Here is a 23,020-nt window from a genome sequence, read left to right on the forward strand (position 1 = left end):
CCTGCTGTTGCTGCTGCTGCTGCTGTTGCTGCTGCTGTTGCTGCGGCTGCTGTTACTGCTGCTGTTGCTGCTGCTGCTGCTGCTGCTGCGCAGGACTACGCGGAGAGCCCGACGCTGCTGTCTTTCATGCTGGGGCCCTTTTTCGAGGGAGAGCTGCGACAGAAGCAGCTGGACTATTGGTTTGGTGGGGAGGGGGGCCCCCTTCCGGGGGGCCCCCTTCCGGGGGGCCCCTCTGAGAGGGTTCACTTTTTGCTGTCAACGGGGCTGACTGAGGCCACGGGGCCCCACATGCTGCGCCTTCTTGCTGCTGCTCTTTGCCACCCCGCAGGCCCAGCAGCAGGGGCCCCTCCTCCGGCTTCTCCGGGCCCAAGCGCTGCTGCTGCTGCTGCTGCTGCTGCGGCTGCTGCTGCTGCTGCTCCCCGCCCCGCGTTCCGGGGGGCCCTGGAAGCTATTACGCTTGCTGGGGCCAACTCGCTGGTGGTGGGGTCGCTTCGAGGGCCCCTTGGGTCTGGGGGCCCCCCGGGAGGGCCCTCGGGGGGCCCCTCGGGGGGCCCCCGGGGGGGCCCCTCGGGGGGCCCCTGGGGGGCCCCCTGGGGACTGGGGGTTGGCCGTGTGGGGGGCGAGGGCAGCAGCAGCTGGGGCGGAACCTTTGAGGGGCTTTCTGCTGTTCCTGTGTCTCCTTTTTCTCTGAAAGCAGCGGCTGCAGTTTCTCTTTTTGGGGGGGCATCTGCTGCAGCAGCAGCTGCAGCTGCAGACCCGCGGGCAGCAGCAAGTGTGGGGCCCGACGGGGGGCCCCAGAGTCTCCCTACGTGGCTGGGAAGCAGCAGCATATTGGGCTCTTTCAAGGGTACTGGGCCAGGGGGCCCCCGGGGGGCCCCCATGAGCCGCGCTGCTGCTGTGGCGCTGCAGGAGCGACGCAGCCGCAGAGCTGCGGGGCTGCTGCAGCGGCAGCTGGAGGCCCTGGAGGGTAGGGAGGAGACAGTTTTGCTGCAGCGGCCCTACTGGGGCCCCTGGGGCCCCCGGGGCCCCGGGGGCCCCGGGGCCCCCCAGAGGCCTGTGGGGGCCCCTGAGCACACAGTGCAGCTTCTGGGCGCAGCTTGCGAGCTCAGCCAGGCCTTTGCCCGCGAGTTCCTGCTGCTGCTGCTGCTGCCTGTGGGGGCCCCGGGGGGCCCCCTGCCTGGGGGGGCCCCCAGGGGGCCCCCCGACCCGCTGGGGCTGGGGGCTGCAGGCAGAATGGCCCTGGAGAGGAGCTTGAGGGGCCCCCGCGGAGACCCGCAGCTCGTGGGCTTTCTGCTGCGGCTGGTGCTGCAGGCCCTCGAGCAGCAGCAAACTTGGCAGCAGCAAACTTGGCAGCAGCAAACTTGGCAGCAGCAAACTTGGCAGCAGCAAACTTGGGGGGGCCCCCCGGCCCAAATGCAGGCCCAGGGGCTGGGCCCTTTAGAGCTCTTTGAACTCGCAGAAGCTACAGAGACGGTCGAGGCTGCGCTGCCGCTGCTGCAGCAGCTCACCTGCATGCAGCAGAGCTGGCTGCTGCTGCACCACTGGGGCCCCCCACCCCAGGGGGGCCCCCGGGGGGCCCCCAGCCCGGTCAGTCGAGGCCTTTTGCCTTACTTTAGTGCCCTGCTTCGGGTGTACAGACACCTAGGCCAGAGCAGCAGCTTCAAATGCTGCTTGCAGCTTCTCGCGCTGCACCGCTGCTTAGACACAGACACTGCAGCAGCTTTGCTGCAGCTGTGGGGTGGGGGGCCCCCCGGGGGGGGCCCCCCAGGGGGCCCCCCAAAGAGCCCGCGGTGGCTGCAGGAGGCCCCGGAGGCTGCAGCAGAAGGGAGCCAAGAGACAGCAGATGCAGCAGACCCGGGGGCCCTGAGGCCCCTGCTGAGGGAGGGGCAGTTGCTGCTGCTGCAGCGAATGATGCAGTACGTGCGCAGCTGCTGCTGCAGTGGGGTTCTAGTTTTGTGTCTCCTCTGGGGCTACCTGACTCAGTCTTTGCCTTTGCTGCTGCTGCTGTTGCTGCTGCTGCTGCTGCTGCTTCCAGTTCCCCTGCCCACTCAGCTGCGGCTGCCGTGGCTGCTGCTGCACAGCAGGGAAGTTGCTGCTACTGCTGCTGCTGCATCTGGGAGCTGCTGCTGCTGCTGTGCGCAGGTGGAAGCCGTTGCTCGACTTTGGCTCCGCCGCTCTTCGCTCCGGCCCCAACCAGAGCGACAGCAGCAGCAGCAGCAGCAGCAGCAGCAGCAGCAGCAGCGGGCTGGCAGCTGTAGACGCAGCCCGCGAAGAGGCGCTGCTGCAGCAAACGGCGGAAACAGGCTCTGGCTGTTTGCTGCGTGCTGCTTTGGCTCTAAATCTGGGGGCCCAAGATGCAGCAGCAGCAGCAGCTGCTGCTGCTTTTCTCTCGAAACTGGCCAGGCACGTTTGCTGCTCCGTCTCCTCAGCTAGTAGCGCCTAAAAGAAGCACCGCAAGCAGCAGCAGCAGCAGCAGCAGCAGCAGCAGCAGCAGCAGTTAGGGGGCCCTCGCCTCTGCGACAGGGCTTTCTATGATGCGCAGCCCTAAGGCTATGCCGTGCAGGAGCTGCCCTTAGCCCTAAACCCTAAACCCTAAACCCTAAGCCCTAAACCCTAGGCCCTAAGCCCTAGATTCTACACCCTTAAAACCCTAAATAACCCTAAACCATGAACGCTAAACCATAGAAGCTAGCTGCCAACCCTAAACCCTATTCTGTAGGCCTAAATCCTAGACCCCAAGGGCTAAATCCCAGACCCTAAACCCTAAACCCTAAACCACAGCAGCTCTCTCTCAAACTTGAATAAGGGAAGACCAAAACCACCTGGAACTGGTAACGGGCGTTCGGGGGCCCCAGGGGCCCCCAAACACTTCGTGGGGCCCCAGGGGGCCCCTGGGGGCCCCAGGAGCCCCAGAATCCTAAAGGCCCCAGGGGCCCAAGGGTACCCTAGGGGCCCCAAGGGCCCCGGGGGCCCCAGGGGCCCCCTTGTGGGGCCCTTGACCAAAGAAGGGCCTTTTACTTTGCGGTGTTTGCTGCAGGTTAGGGGAGCCCTTGTGGGGGCCCACGGGGGGCGGAGGCCCGCGGGGCTTGGGGGGCCCCCCGGGGGCCCCCAGTACCCCTTCTCTAGCGAAGGCTGTGGCGTGCCAGCTGCTGTCGCTGCATGCAGTGAGCAGGGGGGCCCTGGGAGAAGCGTCGCTGCTGCTGCAGCAGGGGGGAGCTGCTGCAGCAGCAAGAGTGGCAGCTGCCAGCTGCTGCTGCTCCTCTCCTTCTTTGCTGGCCGAGGCCCTCGGCCGCTTGTCGCTGTCGCTCTTCATGCGCCGCTGCCTCGCAGCAGCAGCAGCAGACAGCGCGCAGCAGCAGCAGCAGCAGCAGCACGGGGGGCCCCCCCGGCCCCCGCTGCAGCTGGAGTCTCTTTTGCTGCGCGAAGTTGCAGGGGCCCCCGGCTGGCTGGGGGCCCCCTTTGCGCGCTGCCTCTGGGGGGCCCCCTTGCCCCTCTGCATGGACGCGCTGTTTACTGTTTCTGCCTTTGCGGGGGCCTTCGAGCAGCAGCAGCTGCAGCAGCAGCAGCAGCAGCAGCAGCAGTGGGGGGGCCCCGTCGCCGCTGGCAGCAGCTGGCGCATTCGCTGCTGCGCCGCTGCTCGCGCCGCGCTGCAGCTAGCGAAGCGCCCAGACGGCCTCAGCACTGCCACCTTGCTGCTTCAGGACGTGCTGCAGCTGCAGCAGCAGCAGCAGCAGCAGCAGCAGCAGGCTGCGCCTCCCCCCGACCTCTTCCGCGCTGTCATAAAGCTGAAGCTCGCTGAGCTGAGCCAGGTTTCCCTCGGGAGCAGCAGCAGCGCAGCGAAGGCGCAGCAGCTGGTGCGTCTTGTGCAGCAGCAGCAGCAGCAGCAGCAACAGCAGCAGCAGGGGCTGTTAGCAGCTGGGCTAGGGGACGCTCCGGCATCTATGCAGCTGCAAAAGGAGACAGCAGCAAACCTGCTCTCGCTGCAGCTGTCCTGTCACTGTGCCCTAATTCAGCAGCTGCAGCAGCAGCAGCAGCAGCAGCGCAGCAGCTTTGCTGCAGCCCCAGGCTGCCCCGGGGGCCTCGCAGGCGCTGCTGCGGAGGCCCTGAGGGCCATTGACCGCATGCGCAGCTTGCTTAATCTCGACTGCAGCAGCAGCAACGAGCCCCTGTGGGCAGCACCAGCAGCAGCAGCAGCAGCAGCAGCAGGAGCAGCAGGAGCAGCAGGAGCAGCAGGAAGAGCAGGGGCAGCGGCAGCAGCGGGAGCAGCAGCAGCACATGAGCCTTGTGGTGCTGCGCACTCTTGTGCTGCAGCAGCACCGCATTTGGGAGCTGCTGCAGCTGCTGCAGCAGCAGCTGCTGCTGCTGTTGGCTCGCGAGCCCGGCTGAAGCATCTTTGGCGCTGCGCTGTTCTCGCTAAGGAAATCTTAACAGCTTTGCAAGGGGCCCAAGAGAGCAGCAAACCTTCGCTGGAGACAAGCCGCAGCTGCGAAGCCCCTGCAGCAGCAGCAGCAGCAGACCCAGCAGCAGCAGCAGCAGCAGCAGCAGCAGCAGCAGGGCCTGGAGCTTTGCCTGCTGTGGCGTGGCTGTTCTGCAGGCTCGTGGCGGACCTGCTGACAGCTGGGGGCTGCAGCAGCAAATACGGGGGATGGGCAGCAGGAGTGCTGCCAGCAGTTTTGCTGCTGTGCGCAGAAGCCTCGGGGGTCTGCGCCCCACAAACCCCACAACTTGCTGCTGCTTGCATGCAGCAGCTGCCGCTGGGGATCGTCTCCTCCACTTCCCCCGCCCCACACTTGCTGCCCCCTGCTGCTGCTGCCAACGCAGCAGCAGCGCAGGGAGGGGGCTGCAGCGCAGCAGCAGCTCCAGCAGCAGCGCCAGCAGCAACTCCAGCAGCTGCAGCAGCACCCCCTGCAGCAGCAGCAGCAGCAGCAGCAGCAGCAGCAGTTGAGAGCCGCCTCACAGGACTTTTGGCCCGCGTGCCCGTGGGCGTGCTGCGGATGTATGCCCCGCAGCTTTTAAGTTTTGTTGCTGCTGACACTTCTGGCTGCTTCACTCGGGCGCTGCTGCTGCAGCTGCAGCAGATGGTTGCAGCAGCTCCCCACGAGACTTTCTACGCCTTAGAAGTGCGCCGAGGGCCCTGCTGCTGCTGCTGCTGCTGCTGCTGCTGCTGCTGCTGCTGCTTGTGCTGCTGCTGCTGCCTCATGGAGGAGGGGGTGTGGGGCCCCACTGCTGTCTCTTTCTGCTGCAGACTGCCATCTCTGCGGTCCTCAGCAAGGCCTCAGCAGACACGGAGCAGCAGCCTGCTGCTACTGCTGCTGCTGCTGCTGCTGCTGCTGCTGCCACTTGGGGGGCCAAAAGAGGCACTGCAGCTCCTTTAGAGCTGCTGAAAATGCTGAGAAGACAGGCGCTGCGCCTGGCTCCCCTTGCAGGTCCTTTTGCTGCTGCTTGCCGGCTGCTGCAGTCTCCGGAGCAGCAGCTGCAGCGGCAGCTGCTGCAGCCGCTGCTGCAGCTGCTGACAGACGCTGTGGGGGACAGCAGCGGGAAATCAGACTTGCAGCTGGTGAGCCCAGGGGGAGACACTGTGCAGCAGCGCTGCTGCTGCTGCAGCAGTAGCTGCTGCAGCTGCTGCAACTGCTGCAGCAGCAGCAGCTACTTTTGCTGTTACTGCTGGGGCTTCCATTACTGCAGCTAGTGCTGCTGTTACTTCAGCAGCAACTGCTGCTGTTACTGCAGCAACTGTTGCTGCCGTTAATGCAGCAACTACTGCTGCGGTTGCTGCAGCAACCACTGCTGCAGCTGCTGCAGCTGCTGCAGCTGCTGCATTTGCTGTGGCTGCAGCAGCAGCAGGTGTTATGCCTGTTGCGGGGTGAATGTGCAGGCGCAGCTGCTGTCTCCTGCTGCTGCAGCACGCTGGCGGGGTGTATGGACAGCAGCAGCAGCAGCAGCAATTTTTAGCGGCCGAGACTTTTTCTTAGGGCAGCAGATCGATCCCGCGCTGCAGCAGCTGGGGGCCCAAATGATAAAGGTGTGGGGCCCCACAGCTGCTGCTGCTTTCCCCCTAGCCTCTGCAGCCGCAAACTGTGCAGCAGCTGCAGCAAACTGTGCAGCAGCTGCAGCACAGCAGCTGCAGCAAAATGTGCAGCAGCTGGCAGCAAAGTGCGCAGCTGCTGCCAGCAAAATGTCCTTCTGCTTTTCCGGCTTGCATTCATTTGGAATTCTTTTTCATTTTTGAAATTTTCTTTTGCTGCCTCGCCAGCAGCAGTTAAAGCTGCTGCTGCTGCTGCTGCTGCAGCGGGGAAGCCTTGGCTGCTTCTGCGTTTTGCTGCCGCTTGTCTCCAGCAGCAGCAGCCTGAGGGTTGCAGGTGCTGCGGCAGCTCGGCCTTGTTATTTATTTATTTATTTATTTATTTATTTATTTATTTATTTATTTATTTATTTATTTATTGTTCTAATTGTTCTTTTTTTCTTCTCTCATTAAATCTTCTCTGGGCTGTTTCCGTGTGTGTCTGCAGCTGCTGCAGGAGGCCCTCTCTACCCTTTCATGGCGCGATGCCGCAGCAGCAGCAGCAGCAGCAGGGAGAGCAGAAGCAGCAGCAGCAGCAGCAGCAGGCACAGGCGCACAAGAGGCAGCAGCGAAGGGAGGAGCAGCAGAAGGAGCAGCAGCAGCAGCAGCAGCAGCAGGGGCAGCAGCAGGACCAGCAGAAGCAGTAATGAAAGCAGCAGCAGAGGCGCTGCTGCTGCTGCCAGCAAGAGACTCTGTGGCTATTCTCCGAAAACTCTCCGCAGCAGCAGCAGACTGCAGCAAAGGAAAGCGCCAGGGCAATTTGCGGCTCTCTGAAGTCTCTCCTTGGCTCGCTAAGTGCGTGCTGCTGCAGCCCACAGCAGCAGCAGCAGCAGCAGCAACAACAACAACAACAGCAGCAGCAACAGCGGCAGACACCACATTCATTCTGCAGCTGCCACGTCCCCTGACCTTGCTGCCTCCTTCTCTTTATCAGCAGCAGCAGCTCCTGCTGCAACTGCTGCTACTGCCACTGCTGCTGCTGCTGCTGCTGCTGCTACTGCTGCTGCTGCTGCTGCTACTTCTGCGGGGGCTGATCGGAGTGAGCTGCAGATCCTTTTGTGCGTCTGTGTCTGTCTCAGCTTCTCTTGGCAGCAGCAAAATATTTCTTTTCTGGCCCCATTTAGTAATTTATCTTCGTTTGAAGTTGCTGCTGCTGCTGCTGCTGCTGCTGAGGGGCCCCTGCTGCTGCCGCTGCCCTGCGGGCCCTCTGCGCCCTTCAGCCCCAAAGAGGGGCCCCCCTATGTAGTGTCCTTTGGGGAAAGCGTGAGTTGCAACAGAAGCAGCAACAGCAACAGCAGCAGCAGCAGCAGCAGCAGCAGCAGCAGCACTTTCTGCTTCTGTATGCATTTGTCCACCATAGAAGCAGCGCTCTTCTGTGCCTAGTCCTTTGCCTTTTTGCAAATCGGCATAAAGAGGCACTGCTTTTACGCTGCTGCTGCTGCTGATGCTGCTGCTGCTGCTGCTGCTCTACTGCTGCTGCTCTACTGCTGCTGCTCTACTGCTGCTGCTCTGCTGCTGCTGCTCTGCTGCTCTGCTGCTCTGCTGCTGCTGCTGCTCTGCTACCTCTGCTGCTGCCGCTGCTGCTGCTGCTGCTGCTGCTGCTGCTGCCAGGTTACTGTTATCCCCTCAAAGGAAGCCCCGCTTCGCCTGCGTCTCTGCAGCAGCAGCGGCTGCTGGGGCTCTTTGCTGCTGAAGGCAGAAGACCTTCGGGCCGACCAGAGCATGCAAACCCTCCGCCGCATCTTGAACCACCTCGTCAGGCCCCACAAACCCTAAACCCTAAACCCTAAACCCTAAACCCTAAACCCTAAACCCTAAACCCTAAACCCTGGAGGCACTTAATGAATCCTTTGCTCAATTCAAACTGCAGACATTTCTTCCAAAAAAATAAGCCAAAGGACAAGACAGATGCTTGTCCGGAGGCTGCTGCTTTGCTGCTTTGATGCTCTGCTGCTCTGCTGCTTTGCTGCTTTGCTGCTTTGCTGCTCTGCTGCTCTGCTGCTCTGCTGCTCTGCTGCTTTGCTGCTTTGCTGCTCTGCTGCTTTGCTGCTCTGCTGCTCTGCTGCAGTGCTGCTTTGCTGCACTGCTGCTCTGCTGCTTTGCTGCGCTGCTGCTTTGCTTTTCTGCTGCACTGCTGCTTCTCCGGCTGCAGGGGCCGTGGGATCGGGGATCGAACTCCCCTGGGATCGCCTCTGGGATCGCCTCTGGGATCGCCTCTGGGATCGCCTCTGGGATCGCCTCTGGGATCGCTTTTAGTTTGCGTTCTTACGGAGTGCTGCCGCTTTCGGAGAGCCAGGGCCTCGTGGAGTGGATAGACACCGCAAGTCCTTTTGCTGCTGTTTGTGGGGCCCTTTCGGGGGCCCCCCTGGGGGCCTCCCTGGCTAGCCAGCGCTACGGGGCCTTCCTGGCTGACATGGCAGCAGCAGCAGCAGCAGCAGCAGGTGCAGCAGCAGCAGCAGGAGGCCCGCAGCAGCAGCAAGTCGGTGTTGCAGAGGTCTGGGAACAGATCCTGCAGCTGCCAGCAGCAGCAGTCGAGAAAGTCTACACCGAGTGCGTCTGGCTGGCAGCCTTGCCCCCATCCGCAGCAGCAGCTCCCACCAACAGCAGCAGCAGCAGCAGCAGCAGCAGCAGCAGCAGCAGCAACACCACCACCACCACCGCAACTAACGTCGCTGGAGCTGCACCTTGTGGGCCTCCCTTGGGCCTCCCCCCAATGAGGGGCCCCCCCATGGGGCCCCCCCTGGGGCCCCTAGGGGGGCCCCCGCTGGGGGCCCCCATGGGGGCCCCCTTGGGGGCCCCCCTGGGGGCCCCCTTGGGGGCCCCCCTGGGGGCCCCCTTGGGGGCCCCCCTGGGGGCCCCCTTGTTGGATTGTTTGAGGCTGGTTTTGACGAGTGTGAGTGGGGACAGCGAAAGCTTGTGGCGAAATTGTCAAAAGTTTGGAAAGTCATTTTGCTGCTGCGCTGCTGCTGGGTATTTGCTGGGAGTTGGCGATCGGCATTTGGGGAATTGTTTGTTGGACTTCACCAGTGGGGAGGTGCGCAGTTGGGAAATAAAAGAATTAATGGCATTTAAAGGGGCTTTGATGGCATTTTAGTGGCATTTTAATGGCCTTTTAATGGCATTTTAATGACATTTTAGTGGCATTTTAATGGCATTTTAATGGCATTTTAATGGCCTTTTAATGGCCTTTTAATGGCCTTTTAATGACCTTTTAATGACCTTTTAATGGTATTTTGATGGCATTTAAATGGCATTTTGATGGCATTTTAAGGGGATTTAAATGGCATTTAAATGGGATTTAAATGGGATTTGAATGGCATATAAATGGGATTTAAAGGGGAATTACAGGGCATTTAGATGGGGATTAAGTGGTAGATTAATGGGGGTTTTAATGGGGGTTTAAAGGGATTTAAATGGCATTTAAGTGACACTTAAACGGCATTTAAAAGGAATTTAAATGAGATTTAAATGACATTTAAATGGAAATCGAAGGGAATTTAGAGGGGAATTGAAGGGGGAATTAAGGGAGTTTCTGGGGATTTAACTGGGGATTTAAATGGGATTTAAATGGAGGTTGATTGGCAGTTAAATGGGTTTTAAATGGGATTTCAATGGCATTTAAATGAAATTTAAATGCCATCTAATTGACATTTAAATGGGATTTAAATGAGATTTGAATGGGATTTAAATGGGATTTAAATAAAATTTAAATTCCACTTAACTTACATTTAAATGGGATTTAAATTGGATTGGATTTAGGGTGGAATTAATGGGGATTAAATGGGGAATTAATGGGGATTTAAATGGGATTAAGTGGAATTTGAATGGGTTTTAAATGGGATTTAATCGGAGGCTTGATGGGGATTTAATATGATCTGAATGGGCTTCGAAAGGGATTTAAATGGGATTTAAATGGCATTTAAATGGGATTTAAATGGGATTTAAATGGGATTTAAATGGGATTTAAATGGGATTTAAAAGCCATTTAAAAGGGATTTAAGTGGCATTTAAATAGGATTTAAATGCCATTTAAATAGGATTTAAACGGGATTTAAATGGGATTTAAATGGGATTTAAGCGGAGGTTTAATGGGATTGAATTGGGGATTTAAATGGGAATTAATAAAGAATTAAATTGGGGATTAATGGGAATTAAAGTGGGAGTAAATGAGAATCAAACAAAGAGACTGTTGCTTCCCCAGCTCTTTGCTGCTTCCCCTCACATCCTTCCCAGGCGTCCCTGCTGCTGCTGCTGCTGCTGCTGCTGCTGCTGGTGCTGCTGCTGCTGCTGCTGCTGCTGCTGAACAGTGTGTGGACATAGACTTTGGCTACTCCTTCGACTTTGCTGTCTCCGAACTGCCAGTCCCTGAACTGTCTCCTTTCCGGCTGTCTCCCTCAATGCTGCGAGTTGTGGGGCCCCCGGGCGCCAGCCACTATCCCTTGCTGCTGTCTCCCTTCTTCAGCAGCAGCAGCAGCAGCAGCAGCAGCAGCAGCATCAGAAGCAGCAGCAACACCAACAACAGCAGCAGCAGCAACAACAACAACAGCAGCAGCAGCAGCAACAACAACAACAACAACAACAACAACAGCAGCAGCAGCAGCAGCAGCAGCAGCAGCAGCAGCAACAGCAGCAGCAGCAGCAGCAGCAGCGCGGCGGCTGCCCCAGTGCATGCGTGGACTGCTGGGGCTTTGGGCGGTTTTGAAAAATGGCTCGCGGAGGCTTTGGGGTGTCTGCGCAGACACCGCATTGTGGTGGAGGCGGTGGTGGAGATTTTCGTTAGAGACCCTTTGGGCTGCTGCAGCAGCGTCAGCCAAACCCTAAACCCTAAACCCTAAACCCTAAACCCTAGACTCTAAACCCTAAACCCTAAACTCTCAGCCGCAAATCCTAAGCTCTAGACCTTATATAATGGACCCCCAGCCCGCAGGCTTCAAACCTACACCGAAACTTCAAGCGCGAAAGTCCTAAACCCTAAACCCTAGATCTGACCTCCTAAACCCTAAACCCTAAACCCTAAACCCTAGACTAAGTGCGTCTCTCTAGTATAAACTTCAGAATTTAAATCGGGGTCTCCTAATTGTCCAAGAGTTTAGGGGCCCCCAAAGACATGGGAGGCCCCCCAAGGGTTTAGGGGGCCCCCGAGTGTTGGGGGCCCCTCAGGGGCTTGGGGGGCCCCTGGGGGGCCCCCGTGTCTGTGGCAGCTTTGGAGAGCTGCTGCTGCTTCTTGCGAGTTTGCTGCTGCTGGCAGGCTGCAGGGCGAAAGGCTGCAGTGTGGGGCGATCCCGGGATCGTCTCCCAGGACCCTGGGATCGTCTCCCACTCCCGTGGGATCGCCTCTCCTCTAGAGGCCGGCACTGTGCCCTTTGGGGGGCCCCCCGAGGACCTCTTGACAGCCACTCTGCAGCTGCAGCCAACCCTCAAAAGGGCCCCCCAAGGGGGCCCCCCAGGGGGACCCCCAGGGGGCCCCCTAGGGGTTCCTCCAGGGGGCCCCCCAGGGTGCTCTTCAGCGGGGCCCCCAGGGGGGCCCCCAACGGGACTCCCAGGGGGGCCCCCAGGGGGGCCCCCAGGGCCCATCGGGGGCCCCTTGGGGGCCCCCAGGACTGCTGTCCGGAGGGCAGACGGGCGGGGAGACAGCAGGGGCCCCACAGTGCAACGGGGGCAGCAAATAATGGCAATTCTAAGAAGGAAGTTGCAGGGAGAACATCCATCTCTTATTCTTCTTGATCTTCTCAAGTCAAGTTCTCAGGTACGATCCCGATCCCCACGATCCCGATCCCCACGATCCCGATCCCCACGATCCCGATCCCCACAATCCCGCGCATGCGCAATGGGGGGCCCCTAAAGCCCTCCTAGAGGCCCTTAGGAGGTCCCTGAAGGCCCCTAAAGGACCCGTAGAAAACCCATTAAGAAACTCTTCAAGATAAGCCCTAAGGGGCCCCCTAAGGGGCCCCCTAAGGGGCCCCTTGGGGCCCTTTATTTGGACCCTTGTGAACACTTCGAGGGGCCCCCTCTCAAGCCACTACAGAGGGCTTCTCAAGAGGTGCTCAAAGGGCCCCCTAAGGGGCCCCTAAGGACCCTTCTTAGGACCCTTGAGGGGCCCCTTAGGGGCCCCTGAAGGGCCCAAGGGGGCCCCTTGGGGGCCCCCTAGGGCCCCCTTAGGGGCCCTTTAGGAGCTCCCTACAGGCCCCTTTAGGGGCTTCTTTGGGGGCCCCTAGGGGGCCCCAGCGCAGCAGATCCTGCGGCTCTTTGTGGGGCTCCGAGGAGCCTCTGGGGGCCCGGGAGGTGCTGAGGGGCCCCTGATAGCAGCAGCAGCAGCAGCTGCTGCTGCTGCTCCTGCTGCTGCTTATCAAAGCTGCTGCATGGGCTTGCTGCTGCGCTGCTCAGGCCTATGTCTCTGCTGCCGCCTCCGACCCCTCCTCAGTGCTGCATGCAGCAGTTTTAGGGCGAGACCCCCCGCGGGCGCGTTCGGCTTTGCTGCCAGCTGCTGCTGCTGCTGCTGCTGCTGCTGCTGCTGCTGCTGCTGCGCCGGAGTTCGGGAGGGCGTTGCACCCCACAGATCCCAGAAGGGGATCCGATCCCAACGATCCCAGGAGCCTCTCTGCTGCTGAACAGGCCCGCTGCCTCATAGAAATTGCCACAGACCCCAACATCCTTGGCAGAGCCTGGAAGGGCCTCATGGCTTTTATTTGAATTCATTTCCAACTCCTCTGCAGCTCTCAACTCAATGCGAAGCCCCAGCTAGCTGCGGGGCCCGTGGCTAGCTGGGGGTCTTGGCTAGCTGGGGGTCTTGGCTAGCTGCGGGGCCCTGGCTAGCTGTGAGGCCCTAGCTAGCTGCGGGGCCCTTGGCTAGCTGCGGGGCCCTTGGCTAGCTGCGGGGCCCTTGGCTAGCTGCGGGGCCCTTGGCTAGCTGCGGGATCTTGGCTAGCTGCGGGGCCCTAGCTAGCTGAGAAGCCCTTGGCTAGTTGTGGGGCGGCTAGCTGAGGGGTCTTGGCTAGCTGCGGGGCCCTGACTAGCTGCGGGATTTTGGCTAGCTGGAAGGCCCTGGCTAGATGAGCAAGTTTGGCTAGCTGGAAAAAGTTGGCTAGCTGGGGAACTATGTCTAGCTGGAACCCGTTAGCCAGCAGGGCAACTTTGGCTAGCTGAACAGCTTTGGCCAGCTGGGCAATTTTGGCTAGGTGCGTCCACAGTAGTGGGCGCTGGCTAGCTAGCCAGCTAGTTGATTCTGGCCGCGCTAGCTAGCTGTTTCGTTATCTAGCTAGCTATTAACCTAGTCAGCTATTTATCTAGCTAGCTAGCTAGCTAGCTAGCTAGCTGTGTTCTGTTCCCCGCGGTGAGCTTTAGTAGCAGATTATTGTAGAGTTTTTCAAGCATTGCTAGTGCTGCTTTTATTACCTGCGGGCTGGCGTAGGGCCAGCAGCAGCAGCAGCAGCGAGTAAAGGCTGCTGCAGCAGCAGCAGCAGTTGCTGCTGCTGCGGCCATAGTTAAAGGCATGAAACATTAAGAACCTGGCCAGTGTTCACCCCAGGCCTAGAGCGGCAGCGTGCGCGCTGCTGCTGCTGCGTTCGCCGCCGCTGCCACCGCAGCAGCAGCAGCAGCAGCAGCAGCAGCAGCAGCAGCAGCAGCAGGCTCAGGGGGTAACTGGGGCCTGGGGGCGGCTGCGCCAGAATTTGCTTCTGCACCAGCGGGTGAAGGCCGCCCTGTGGAGGCAAACGAGCTGAATGAAAGTGTTAAGAAGACAAGCAGCAGCAAGAACAGCAGCAAAAACTGGAATGTACCAACTGGCTAGTTCTGTTGCTTCTTGGAGGCTCCAGACATGCGGCGACAGCTTCTCCTGCTGCAGCATGAAAGCTGCTGCTTCCCGCAGGGGCACCTCCTGCGGCGTCGTGGCTGTGCTGCTGCCCCCCGCTGCTGCTGCTGCTGCTGCTGCTGCTGCTGCTGGCTGCAGCGTCTGCGGCCCCGTTGCTGTTGCGTCGTGCAGCGTGTTTGCTGCTGGCTCCCCAGCCAGGAAGCGCAGCACGGGAAAAAAGCTGCTGCTGCGGAGGCTGCTGTTTGCTGCTGCAGTGCACTTGACGCTGAAGAGGCAGGAGAAGGGGTTGGGGGGCAGCAGCAAGACGCAGCAAAAGAACAGCAGCAGCAGCAGCGAGAACGGCAGCAGCACCCGGTTCTTCCACGCAGACTTTCGAAACACATTTCCACTTATGTACAAAACTGCTGCATGCAGCACACAAATCCCAGTCCATATGAAGATGTACCCTGCTTCTGCATGCCCGTCGGCGCTGCACACGAGCTTCTCTGCTGCTGCTGCTGCTGCTGCTGCTGCTGCTGCTGCTGCTGCTGAGTCCTGCAGAAACGCCGCGGGCGGCCAGAAGCTGCTGCTGCTCGAGGGCCCCGTGAAAGGAAGCAGCTCAGTTTCGGCGAAGGCCAGCATGCGGTCGGAGTTGATGTCTCGCTCCAGCTTCTCTGCTTCTGCTGCTGCTGCTGCTGCTGCTGCTTCCGCTGCTGCTGCTTCCGCTGCTGCACCCAGCAGGGCCCCCTCCTCACCCTCACCAGCAGCAAAATCAGGACCCAAAAAGCCCCGAGAGAAGAGCCCCTGCAGCCGCGGGCGGCGCTTGGGTGCTGCAGCAGCAGCAGCAAAGTGCTGCTCGCTGCTGCCGCCGCCCTGCTGCTGCTGCTGCTGCTGCTGCTCCTGCTGCAGGTGCAGTCCGCTGTGGGAATCTTGGTCGGCAGCAGGCTGGGCCGGGGAGTGTTTTTGCCTGAGGTGCTCTTGCACCTGCTGCTGCTCTTCTTGCTGCTGCTGCTCTTCTTGCTGCTGCTGCTCTTCTTGCTGCTGGCCTTCTTGTGGCTGCAGTTGCCCCTGCTGCTGAGCGTCTTGCTGCTGCTCTTTTCGGTGGAGAGGCTCCGCCTTCTGTTGGTTTTGTTGCTGCTGTTCCTGCTGCTGCTGCTGTTCCTCGTGGCTCTGCTTCCTCCGCCGCCGCAGCTCCGGGCTGGGCTCCTCCCCCCCCGGCTGCTGCTGCTGCTGCTGCTGCTGCTGCTGCTGCTGCTGCTGCTGCTGGTGTGGGTTTTGGAGGCTGTGCTGGAGCCAGGCGCAGGGAAGCGGGTATGCTGCGGGCCCGTAGAAGAGGTACAGCAGCAGCAAAAAAGCTGCGAAGTCAACAGCAGCAAGAGTCAAGACAGAAAGGACAACTCCAGCAGCAAAAGGAGAAGAAGTGGGAGAGCGGGGCCCCAGGGGGCCCCCCGCGGGCTGCGAAGAAAGCATAGCAGCAGAAAGGCCCAGCAGCAGCACCAAGTCCAAGAAGAGCCCCGGCAGCAGCGGCAGCCCCGCGAACTGCGCCATCACCAGCAGCAAACTTGCTGCTGCTGCCAGCAGCCCGTAAGAGATGTGCAGCTTATAAATCCCCATGGCTGTGCTCAGGCTGCAGCGGCCCACGCGCACAATGTCCACCAGCCCCATCACGCCGTCCCGCTGCTCCCGCTGCTGCTGCTGCTGCTGCTGCTGCTGCTGCTGCTGCTGCTGCTGCTGCTGCTGCTGCTGCTGCAGCTGGGGGGGGTGCGTGATGGCGAAGGGGGCGGAGAAGGGGGCTTGCTGCACCTGCCCCACTTCCACCCCCACGTCAGCTTGCTGCAGCGCCAAAGAGTCGTTGCTGCTGTCCCCAGCCATTCCCGTCAGCAGCCCCTGCTGCTGCAGCTGCAGCACAACCAACTTCTTCCCCAGCGGCGACATCCGCGCAAACACTCGCACCCGCAGCAGCACCCGCTCCAGCAGGCAGCTGCGCCCGGGGGGCCCCCCTGGGGGCCCTTTCTGGGGGCCCCCCTGGGGCCCCCCAGACAGCAAAGCTGTGCGCTCGCTGGGGTCTGGACCTGATGCGCCCTTCAGCCGCCTCCGAACGATCCCGGGATCCTCGGGATCGGGATCGGGATCGGGATCGAGTTTGTGGGGTGGAGGTGTGGGGAGGGGGTCGGGGGTCTGCAGCAAAACCTTCATTGCTGCTAAAGTGAGGACCAGCTCTTTGAATTCATCACTGAAATAAACCCTCGAGGGTTCTATGACTTCCCCGGTTTCCATGTTGGTCCACTGGACCTCGTAGCGCTTCACGGCCTCGTCTGCTGCTGCTGCTTCTGCTGCTTCCGCTGCTGCTGCTGCTTCTGCTGCTGCTGCAGCGCGGGGCTGCTGGGGACGAAGAACTGGCGGGTTTTGCGGTGTCTCTGCAGGTCGGAGGCCCACGCGGTGTTGGCCCTGAGGAGTTGTGGGGTGTCTTGAGGTGTATGTACACCTGAAGGCACTTCTATGAGGCGAAAGCCACTAGCAGCAAGAGCCTGTCTTTCTATGGGGGCCCCCTGGACTTCAGCGAAAGAAAGAGGGGGGTTGAAGTCTGCTATTTGCAGCAGCTGCTGCGGGCTCCACGCTGCTGCTGCTGCTGCTGCTGCTGCAGCAAGCTGCTGCTGCTTCCGCACCCACAGAGCCACCCCGTGCGCACTCACACGCAGCGAGTTGCAGCAAGCCAGACACTGCAGCAGCAGCAGCGGCACCGATCCCGTATCCAGCTCCCCCCAGGGGGCCCCCCCGAAGAGGGGGGCCCCCTCTTCTCCGGGGGCCCCCCTTGGGGAGGCTGCTTCTTGCTGCTGCTGCTGCTGCTGCTGCTGCTGCTCCACAGGGATGGCGGTGGCCCCTGCGGCCTCCGCGTCGCCGCCGCCCGCCGCCCCCGCTGCTGCTGCTGCTGCTGCTGCTGCTGCTGCTGCTGCTGCTCGGGGCTCGCGGCAAAGGGCAAAGGGCCCAAAAGCCCCCCCAGAAACTGGCTGAACTCCCACAAGAGACATTTCCTGCTGCGTCAAAGTCCCTGTCTTGTCAAGACACATTACATTTATTTTTGCTGCCAGCGGCAGCAGCCCCGGCATCACCGCCGTGGCCCTGTACGTCTTCTTGCCCCCCTTCCCGCCGCTGCTGCTGCTGCTGCTGCTGCTGCTGCTGCTGCTGCTGCTGCTGCTGCTGCTGAGCCTGTGGGCGTTGATGCTGGCGCAAAGACCCCACAGCGCGGGCAAGTAGAGCGGCAGCATGCGCAGCAGCTTCTCGAGGGCAAAGCGAAAAGCATCAACAGAACTTTTTGTAAACGGAGTTTGAACTGCAGCAAGAGCAGCAGCAAAAAGTGCCACCAGCAGCAGCACGAAGGGGAACAGCTCGTTGTACTTGAAGCGCACCAAAGACGGCAGCAGCAGCTGCCGCAGCAGCTGCCCCCGCAAAGTTTCCGCCCCTGTTCTTGTGGCTACGCCCCAGCAGCAGCAGCGCAGCAGCAGCAAAGCAGCAGCGTCTCCGAGTTCCTTCTCCGCCAGCAGCAGCCCGCCTCCCGCTGCTGCTGCTGCTGCTGCGCCTCCTGCGCCTCCTGCTGCTGCCGCTGCTGCTGCTGCTGCTGCTGCTGCTGCAGCCGAGGAAGGCAAATCGCCACCCAGCAAATCAGCCTCCAGGCTGCTGCTGCTGCTGCAGTGCACCACTCGAGAACCTTCAAAGATGCAGCAGCAAGACAAACCCCCCAAGCTCAAGGGGGTCTTAATATCGCTCTCCAGCACTTCTGCTGCTTCCTCCAGCGTGGCTCTGCTGCTGCGCTGCTGCAGCAGCTGCTGCTGCTGCTGCTGCTGCCCCGCAGCAGCAGCGGGGGGCCCCCGGGGGGCCTCCAGGGGCCTCTTCCACACTGGCTTTGACTCTCCTGTTAGCTGCGACTCATCTACAGAAGCAGCTCCGTGCAGCAGCAGCAAATCGCAGGGCACTTCATCTCCGGCCTGCAGCAGCAGCAAGTCCCCCGGGGCAACAGCAGCAGCAGACACCCGCTGCAGCACGAACCGCGGACCCTCCGGGGCCCCCGGGGGGGCCCCCCGGCGGAGACAGAGGGCCCTTCTAGCAGCAAGTGCTGCTGCTTCGCGCTGCAGTATGACAGCTAGCTGCTGCTCTGCTGTGTGGAGAGAAAAGACTCCATAGATAAGCTCGCAGAGAGGCAGCAGCAGCAAAATGCAAAACTGAAGAGAGTTCAAAGAAAAGACTTGATACCAAAGAGCCATAAGAGTCACTAAATAGAATTCATCTTGCAAAAAAGAAGCAGCAAACAAGCTCGAGAGCGGCCGCAGCTGCTGCTGCAGCAAACGCGACCCCACAGCTTGCTGCCGCTGCTGCGCTGCTGCTGCTGACAGCAGCTGCTCCTCCAAACACGCCACAAACCGCTCTTCTGCTGCTGCTGCTGCTGCTGCTGCTGCTGCTTGGCCGTCTGCTGCAGCTGCTTCTGCTGCTCCCGCTCTTCTTTCCGCGTCCTCTCCCGTTGCTGCTGCTGCTGCTGCTGCTGCTGCTGCTGCTGCTAGAGCCTTCGCAGCCCTTCGGGCTCTCCGCTCCAACTGAGCAGCAGCAGACACGAAATAGCCAGCAGCAGAATCGAAGACAAGACGCACCCGGGCCACGTCGACATACCTGCAGCAGCCCTCCTCTCCCTGCTGCTGCTGCTGCTGCTGCTTCTGCTGCTGCTGCTGCTGCTGCTGCTGCTGCTGCGGGTAGTAGCGGCGGACTTTGCAGACAGAAGAGTGCAGCAAAGGCTCCCCCAAGTCATCTCTTTCGCAAAGAAATTCTATTTTGGGGGCCCCCTTGGTACCCTGGGGGCCCCCCTGGGGGCCCCCCTGGGGGCCCCCCAGGGGGCCCCCCAGGTGGGGGCCCCTCGGGGGCAGCGCGACTGCGTCTGCGCTGGCGGGGCTGCTGCTGCCGCTGGTGCTGCGGCTGCTGCTGCTGCTGCTGCTGCTGCTGCTGCTGCTGGGCAGCAGCTGCTGCAGCTTTCTGTCCACGAGGAGGTGGGAGCAGCGGGAAAGACAGGAAGGACTGAAGAGCAGCAAATGGAACTTCTTGCGGACTAAATGAATTCCCAACATCCACAAAAGACACCAGCAGAAGCAAGCAGCAAAGATGTAGACTCGGAGCTTCACGCACTGCGGGCTGGCCGGCGCTGCTGCTGCTGCTGCTGCTGCTGCTGCTGCTGCGGGCGCTGCTGCTGCTGCTGCTGCTGCTGCGGGCGCTGCTGCTGCTGCTGCTGCTGCGGAAAAGAGCCCCACCTCCTCGTACGCAGAGGCCGGCAGCCAAGGCACGAACACTTCTGCTGGCAGCAAAGAGCTGGCAGCAAATCCCGAAATGAAAGGCAGCAGCACAGACAGCAGCACGGAAGCAGCAGCAGCAGCATACACCAGACACCCCACAGGAGACACCCGCAGCCCCCAGTGCTGCATGTAAATGCCCCCGTGGTCTTCTATGGGGCTCACGCACACCCGCGCCCTTGCTGCTGCTGCTGCTGCTGCTGCTGCTGCTGCTGCTGCTGCTGCTGCTTCTGGGGGTTCTTTGGAGGGGGTGCCCGGGTCTTTGCTGCTGCCCGCCGCCGCTGCTGCTGCTGCTGCTGCTGCTGCTGCTGCTGCTTGCGCGAGCTTCGTCTGTCTGCTGCAGAGGTAGGCCCACAAGAACCTCCGGTACAGCAGCCACAGCAGCAGCAGCAGCAGCACGGAGAGATAAAAAGCAGCAGCAAAACACAGCAGCCGTACAGACACCGGAGTGGTTAAGGGAGAAGAGGGGCAGCTCAAAGCAGCCCCATCCCCGCCCAGAGCCAGTGCTGCCCCTATGCTGTCCATATCCATGCTGCTGCTGCTGCTGCTGCTGCTGCTGCTGGGGGCAGCAGCAGCAGCAGGGGACGCCTGCAGCAGAGCGCAGCTCGGCGCTAGCAGCAGCAGCAGCAGCAAAGATGAAGGGGCGCGCGAAGGCAGAAGCAAACGGCTGCAGTGTTTTGAGCGAGAGAGCGAGAAACAGCTCATCTTTGTTGCTGCTGCTGCTGCTGCTCTTGCTGCTGCTGCTGCTCTTGCTGCTGCTGCTGCAGGGCACGTTGTTGCAGCCGGGCGAGCCATGGCTGCTACAGGCCGCGTTGCTGCCGCTGCAGCAGGCGCAGCAGCTGCTGCTGCTGCAATTCCAGATAATACAGGTGCTTCTGCTGCAGCAGCAGCAGCAGCAGCTGCTGCTGCTGCTGTTAGCTGCCCGCCTGCGGCAAGGGCCCCTGCAGTCCCCTGGCAGCTGCCGGGCGACCGCGGCTTCATACTGAAGAGGACCAGTTGCCCATCAATTCTGCAGCTGCTGCTGCAGCTGCTGCTGCAGCTGCTGCTGCAGCTGCTGCTGCTGCTGCTGCAGCTGCTGCGGCTGCTGCTGAGGCAGCCGGCGCCGCGGACTTTGTGCTGCTGCGGCGCACAGGAAGCTCCGGCAGCCCAGATCTAAAAGGGCTTGAGTTGAATAGAAGTGATTTGAGTTGTAAAGCGCAGCAGCTTTTCAAAAAGCAGAAGCTGAGGTGTACGTACACCTCGAAAAGAGAAGGCCGCAGCCGCGGCGGCGGGTCTAGCAGCAGCAGCAGCAGCAGCAGGCGCGGCCAAGGGGCAGCAAAAGAGCAGCTTGAAAAGGCAAAGTTTGTGAAATTAAATAAATTAATTTCATTTTATTTTCCCTTTTTGCTTTTTAAACAAATTCAGCTGCAGACATTTCACAGACAGAGCTGCGGGCGCCGCTCGCGGCGGTCGAGACCAGCCAGCCTGCGTGTGCGTCAGCAGCAGCAGCAGCAGCAGCAGCTGCTGCTGCTTCCTCATTTTCCGCAAATTTTTCTCCTTTTTGCCTTTTTTAATTCCAAACTTCACTTCACTTCTTTGCAAACTCCAAGAAAAAGCCCTTTTGGGCTTCCGGGGGTGCCCGAAGCGGCCCCTTTGCGGCTCCGCTGCAGCGCAGCAGCAGCAGCAGCAGCAGCAGCTGCGGCGGTCGCTACCTCCTTTATTTCCCGCCGTTTTCGCCCATTTTTGGCTCTTTTTGCTCCTTTTTTCCCCTTTTTGCGGCTCTTTTTGCGTTATTTCTCTCAAAAGAACCTTCAGGGAACGCAGGGCTCGCAAAAAGACGCATTTCGAGCCCCGAGGCGCTTCCTGGTGCTTTCGAAGTCTGCACTCGAATTTCCGTGCTCTGCAGCTGTCCGTACACCCCAGCTGCTCCTTGAAACGAAGGGAAAAGGCAAAATTAAATTAAATAAATAAATAAATCAAAAGTAATAAATTAAAAACAATTTGAAACAAATAAAATAAAATAAAAAGACAAACGGGGAGATGCTTGGAAGTTCAGGAATTGAAAGAAAGAAATGCAAATGAAAGACAAAGGGTGAAAGAAATGAAGAAATAAATTAAACGAAAAGAAATAAATGAAAGACAAAAGAAATAAATGAAAGAGAACAAAAAAATAAAAAGAAATAAATAAAAATCAAAAAAAAGAATTAAAAAGATTTGAAGAAGATTTAGAAATTAAAAGATATAAATAAAAAGCAGAAAGGACAAAAACGGGAAATTAAAAAATAATAAAAATAAATAAAAAGACAAAACGGAAAAAAGAAAAAAGGAAAAAGGCAATTTAAAGAAATCAATTCAAAGACAAATGAAAGCCCCATCAGCTGCCTAGCTAGCTAGCCAGCTAGCTAGCTGGCTAGCCACTTCATTGGGATTCTAGCTTCCTAGCTAGCTAGCTAGCTAGCCAGCTAGCTAGCTAGGTAACTAGCTAGGGGGCCATCTAGCTAGCTGGCTGGCTAGCCGAATGACATAGCTCGCCAGCTAGCCGGCTAGCTAGCTAGCTGGCTAGCTGGCCAGGAAGCTAGCCAAGTAACCAGCTAGCTAGCTAGCTAGCTAGCTAGCTAGCTAGCCAGGTGGGCAGCTAGATAGGCAGCTAGCTGACTAGCTAGCTGGCGACAACGGGGCCTGTTGTGTGGCGTCTTAATAGAAGTTTAGCTTGCTGCAGCTAGCTGCAGCTAGCTGCAGCTAGCTGCAGCACTTAGCTGCAGCAGCTAGCTGCAGCTAACTGCAGCTGGCGGTGACTGGCTCCTTTGCTGCAGCTAGCTGCAGCTGCTGCTGCAGCTGCTGCTGCAGCTAGCGGCAGATACTGCTGCAGCTAGCTGCAGGAGCTGCTGCAGCTAATGGTCGCTAGCTAGCTGCAGCTAGCGGCAGCTAGCTAGCTGTAGCTGGGATGCAAGAGGGTCTTGTAGGGACGCTGGCAAGACTCTAAACTCTAAACCCTAAACCCTAAACCCTAAACCCTAAACCCTAAGCCTCAGATCTTTAACCCTGCAGTAGTTTTCAGCGGCCATTTTAACAACAATCAAATATTAATAATAATTCATTTAATTTTATCTGAAGCAAATAGAGTTTTATTGCTTTGCTGCCTTTTGCTAGATTGCTAGAGTGGGGCCTCGAACTGCTAGCCGCTGCTGCTGCTGCTGCTGCTGTTGCTGCTGCTGCTGCTGCTGCTTTGCTGCAACAAGCCCCGGCATAAACCTCTTTACGAATTCGAATTCTTAAATTACTTTTAAAAAATAAATAAATTGGATCCAAAGAAAGAAACAGCGGGGGGCTTTTTGCGCACATCTGTTCTGGCTGCTGGCGAGCTGCAGCGCAGCAGCAGCAGCAGCAGCAGCAGTCGATGAGGCTCGGCATCTGCTGCGCCTTATTTGCCGGTTGTTACTTCAATTAAAGACAAAATTTGGATTAAATTTGAAAATTAAAAACTAATTAAAAGAAAATATTAAAAAAACCCGGGGAGTTTCGCCGCAGCAAGCGCGCAGCAAGAGCAGCAGCAGCACGAGCAGCAGCAGCAGCAGCAGCAGCAGCAGCAGCAGCAGCAGCACAGGCGCGGGCTAGCCCCCCGCTGGCGGCTCCTTCAGCGCATTTTCCCATTTAGTTTTTTCTCCTTTGCTTTTAAATTTGAAATAAATCCATTTGCTGCAGTTTATTGTTCTCTCCAGCCCGCTGTGCCCCTCGCTGCCTGCGCGCGCCTTCCCCGCTGCTGCTGCTGCTGCTGCTGCTGCTGCTGCTGCTGCTGCAGCAAGCGCTCTCCCCCCTTCCGGCGAAAGCTAAGATAATGGCTGCAGAGGGTATGGACCATGGGGCTGG

General features: G+C 59.4%; 4 protein-coding genes across 4 annotated transcripts in view; 2 read left to right on the forward strand and 2 right to left on the reverse strand.

Annotated features, from left to right (window-relative positions):
• Positions 1–126: 126 nt before the first annotated feature.
• ENH_00077540 (hypothetical protein, conserved) lies at positions 127–2,443 on the forward strand (the record flags this gene model as incomplete). The annotated part of the gene is made up of 2 exons (XM_013583037.1): positions 127–1,916; positions 2,143–2,443. The coding sequence occupies 2 exons, from the start codon at positions 127–129 to the stop codon at positions 2,441–2,443; spliced, it is 2,091 nt and encodes a 696-aa protein (XP_013438491.1).
• Positions 2,444–13,688: 11,245 nt separating this feature from the next.
• Positions 13,689–16,043, reverse strand: ENH_00077550 (hypothetical protein; the record flags this gene model as incomplete). The annotated part of the gene is made up of 1 exon (XM_013583038.1): positions 13,689–16,043. One exon carries the CDS (start codon positions 16,041–16,043, stop codon positions 13,689–13,691), a length of 2,355 nt encoding a protein of 784 aa, XP_013438492.1.
• Positions 16,044–16,150: 107 nt separating this feature from the next.
• Positions 16,151–20,155, reverse strand: ENH_00077560 (cation-transporting ATPase, putative; the record flags this gene model as incomplete). Its single annotated transcript, XM_013583039.1, has 1 exon — positions 16,151–20,155. One exon carries the CDS (start codon positions 20,153–20,155, stop codon positions 16,151–16,153), a length of 4,005 nt encoding a protein of 1,334 aa, XP_013438493.1.
• A 2,833-nt stretch (positions 20,156–22,988) lies between these two features.
• The window catches only part of ENH_00077570 (hypothetical protein, conserved), a gene marked incomplete at both ends in the record, with an annotated part of 1,488 nt that continues 1,456 nt past the window's right edge, over positions 22,989–23,020 (forward strand). The window contains one exon of the mRNA XM_013583040.1: positions 22,989–23,001. Within this exon, the coding sequence (XP_013438494.1) occupies positions 22,989–23,001 (13 nt within the window). The remainder of the gene's footprint in view (positions 23,002–23,020) is intronic.

This window comes from Eimeria necatrix, genomic scaffold (assembly GCF_000499385.1).
Source record: "Eimeria necatrix Houghton genomic scaffold, Enh_scaff80, whole genome shotgun sequence".
NCBI lineage: Eukaryota > Apicomplexa > Conoidasida > Eucoccidiorida > Eimeriidae > Eimeria > Eimeria necatrix.